The sequence below is a fragment of the Gorilla gorilla genome, chromosome 10 (assembly GCF_029281585.2).
Source record: "Gorilla gorilla gorilla isolate KB3781 chromosome 10, NHGRI_mGorGor1-v2.1_pri, whole genome shotgun sequence".
NCBI lineage: Eukaryota > Metazoa > Chordata > Mammalia > Primates > Hominidae > Gorilla > Gorilla gorilla.
In genome coordinates, this window is record NC_073234.2 from 145,630,074 (window position 1) to 145,633,928 (window position 3,855).

Consider the following 3,855-nt stretch of genomic DNA (forward strand, 5'->3'; position numbering starts at 1 on the left):
GGCGCTGCGCCCCCCGCAGGCTGGGCTGTAGGCCGGGGGGGATCGGCCCCCGCGGGGCCCGGGAGCCCGCGGCGCGGCGGCGGGGAGGAGGCTTCCCCGGGCCGCTGCGCTTTCTCATGCAAAGCAGCGGCGGGGCGGGGCGCGCGGCCCGGGGGCGGGGCCTGTCAGCGCTCGGCTTTTCTGCCCCCCTTTGCCTTTTTGCGAGTCTTCTCATCCCGGGACGCAAACCTCGAAACAGCTGCCGGCTGGTCCCGGCCGAGGCCGGCGCAGGGAGGGAGGAGCCGCCCGGGCTGTGGGGGCGCCGCGAGCTGGGCCGGCCTCGGTGTGCCCGCGCCGCCAGCCCGCTCCAGACGCGCCACCTGGGCGCTCCAAGAAGAGGCCGAAGTTTGCCGCGGCCGTGAGTTGGAGCTCGCGCCGGGCCGCTGCGCCGGGAGCTCCGGGGGCTTCCCTCGCTTCCCGGTATTGTTTGCAAACTTTGCTGCTCTCCGCCGCGGCCCCCAACTCGGCGGACGCCGGGCGCGGAGAGCCGAGCCGGGGGCGCTGTGCGCAGCGCTCGGGCCAGGCCGGGCGGGCATGGGCGGGGGCCCGAGCAGGGGTGGAGAGCCGGGGCCAGCAGCAGCCCGTGCCCGGGAGCGGCGGCGCTGAGGGGCGCGGAGCTCCCCGCGAGGACACGTCCAACGCCAGCATGCAGCGCCCGGGCCCCCGCCTGTGGCTGGTCCTGCAGGTGATGGGCTCGTGCGCCGCCATCAGCTCCATGGACATGGAGCGCCCGGGCGACGGCAAATGCCAGCCCATCGAGATCCCGATGTGCAAGGACATCGGCTACAACATGACTCGTATGCCCAACCTGATGGGCCACGAGAACCAGCGCGAGGCAGCCATCCAATTGCACGAGTTCGCGCCGCTGGTGGAGTACGGCTGCCACGGCCACCTCCGCTTCTTCCTGTGCTCGCTGTACGCGCCGATGTGCACCGAGCAGGTCTCCACCCCCATCCCCGCCTGCCGGGTCATGTGCGAGCAGGCCCGGCTCAAGTGCTCCCCGATTATGGAGCAGTTCAACTTCAAGTGGCCCGACTCCCTGGACTGCCGGAAACTCCCCAACAAGAACGACCCCAACTACCTGTGCATGGAGGCGCCCAACAACGGCTCGGACGAGCCCACCCGGGGCTCGGGCCTGTTCCCACCGCTGTTCCGGCCTCAGCGGCCCCACAGCGCGCAGGAGCACCCGCTGAAGGACGGGGGCCCCGGGCGCGGCGGCTGCGACAACCCGGGCAAGTTCCACCACGTGGAGAAGAGCGCGTCGTGCGCGCCGCTCTGCACGCCCGGCGTGGACGTGTACTGGAGCCGCGAGGACAAGCGCTTCGCCGTGGTCTGGCTGGCCATCTGGGCGGTGCTGTGCTTCTTCTCCAGCGCCTTCACCGTGCTCACCTTCCTCATCGACCCGGCCCGCTTCCGCTACCCCGAGCGCCCCATCATCTTCCTCTCCATGTGCTACTGCGTCTACTCCGTGGGCTACCTCATCCGCCTCTTCGCCGGCGCCGAGAGCATCGCCTGCGACCGGGACAGCGGCCAGCTCTATGTCATCCAGGAGGGACTGGAGAGCACCGGCTGCACGCTGGTCTTCCTGGTCCTCTACTACTTCGGCATGGCCAGCTCGCTGTGGTGGGTGGTCCTCACGCTCACCTGGTTCCTGGCCGCCGGCAAGAAGTGGGGCCACGAGGCCATCGAAGCCAACAGCAGCTACTTCCACCTGGCAGCCTGGGCCATCCCGGCGGTGAAGACCATCCTGATCCTGGTCATGCGCAGGGTGGCGGGGGACGAGCTCACCGGGGTCTGCTACGTGGGCAGCATGGACGTCAACGCGCTCACCGGCTTCGTGCTCATCCCCCTGGCCTGCTACCTGGTCATCGGCACGTCCTTCATCCTCTCGGGCTTCGTGGCCCTGTTCCACATCCGGAGGGTGATGAAGACGGGCGGCGAGAACACGGACAAGCTGGAGAAGCTCATGGTGCGTATCGGGCTCTTCTCTGTGCTGTACACCGTGCCGGCCACCTGTGTGATCGCCTGCTACTTTTACGAACGCCTCAACATGGATTACTGGAAGACCCTGGCGGCGCAGCACAAGTGCAAAATGAACAACCAGACTAAAACGCTGGACTGCCTGATGGCCGCCTCCATCCCCGCCGTGGAGATCTTCATGGTGAAGATCTTTATGCTGCTGGTGGTGGGGATCACCAGCGGGATGTGGATTTGGACCTCCAAGACTCTGCAGTCCTGGCAGCAGGTGTGCAGCCGTAGGTTAAAGAAGAAGAGCCGGAGAAAACCGGCCAGCGTGATCACCAGCGGTGGGATTTACAAAAAAGCCCAGCATCCCCAGAAAACTCACCACGGGAAATATGAGATCCCTGCCCAGCCGCCCACCTGCGTGTGAACAGGGCTGGAGGGAAGGGCACAGGGGCGCCCGGAGCTAAGATGTGGTGCTTTTCTTGGTTGTTTTTTTCTTTCTTCTTCTTCCTCTTTTTTTTTTTATAAAAGCAAAAGAGAAATACATAAAAAAGTGTTTACCCTGAAATTCAGGATGCTGTGATACACTGAAAGGAAAAATGTACTTCAAGGGTTTTGTTTTGTTTTGTTTTGTTTTTCCAGCGATGGGAAGCTCCTCCAGTGAAGTAGCCTCTTGTGTAACTAATTTGTGGTAAAGTAGTTGATTCAGCCCTCAGAAGAAAACTTTTGTTTAGAGCCCTCCGTAAATATACATCTGTGTATTTGAGTTGGCTTTGCTACCCATTTACAAATAAGAGGACAGATAACTGCTTTGCAAATTCAAGAGCCTCCCCTGGGTTAACAAATGAGCCATCCCCAGGGCCCAGCCCCAGGAAGGCCACAGTGCTGGGCAGCATCCCTGCAGAGGAAAGACAGGACCCGACCCGGGCCCGCCTCACACCCCAGTGGATTTGCAGTCGCTTAAAATAGACTCCGGCCTTCACCAATAGTCTCTCTACAAGACAGAAACCTCCATCAAACCTCACATTTGTGAACTCAAATGATGTGCAATACATTTTTTTTCTCTTTCCTTGAAAATAAAAAGGGAAACAAGTATTTTGCTGTATATAAAGACAACAAAAGAAATCTCCTAACAAAAGAACTAAGAGGCCCAGCCCTCAGAAACCCTTCAGTGCTACATTTTGTGGCTTTTTAATGGAAACCAAGCCAATGTTATAGACGTTTGGACTGATTTGTGGAAAGGAGGGGGGAAGAGGGAGAAGGATCATTCAAAAGTTACCCAAAGGGCTTATTGACTCTTTCTATTGTTAAACAAATGATTTCCACAAACAGATCAGGAAGCACTAGGTTGGCAGAGACACTTTGTCTAGTGTATTCTCTTCACAGTGCCAGGAAAGAGTGGTTTCTGCGTGTGTATATTTGTAATATATGATATTTTTCATGCTCCACTATTTTATTAAAAATAAAATATGTTCTTTAGTTTGCTGCTAGTCCCTGGTTCATGGTGAGGTTTCCCTTCTCTGTGTGTGGAGAGACTACAGGACACTTTCTCCCTTTGCTTTTTAAGCAAATTCTGGGGGTGCGCTTCTAGCCAGAGAGTACTGGTTATCTGTATAAAATTGCAGATCAGAGGATTCCAAGATTGGAAGAATCATTCACTTGTGAGTTTCTGAGGAACTGCAGGCAGGCAATGTGTGAAGTTGGAAGTCGTTTCTGTGACTGTAGCTGGACATGAGGGCTTAGTTGTAGACACACATCACCAAGGAGAGCCTCACCACTAAGCGTGGACCCACTCATGAGCCTGGATTAGCCAGTTTTAATATATTCAGAGAGTAGAGCCAACCGATTAGG

General features: G+C 58.4%; 1 protein-coding gene across 1 annotated transcript; it reads left to right on the forward strand.

The window, feature by feature from the left end:
• The first annotated feature begins 206 nt into the window (after positions 1-206).
• FZD10 (frizzled class receptor 10) lies at positions 207-3,530 on the forward strand. The gene has a single exon (XM_004054157.5). It carries the CDS (start codon positions 686-688, stop codon positions 2,429-2,431), a length of 1,746 nt encoding a protein of 581 aa, XP_004054205.1. The 5' UTR covers positions 207-685; the 3' UTR covers positions 2,432-3,530.
• Positions 3,531-3,855: the final 325 nt, after the last annotated feature.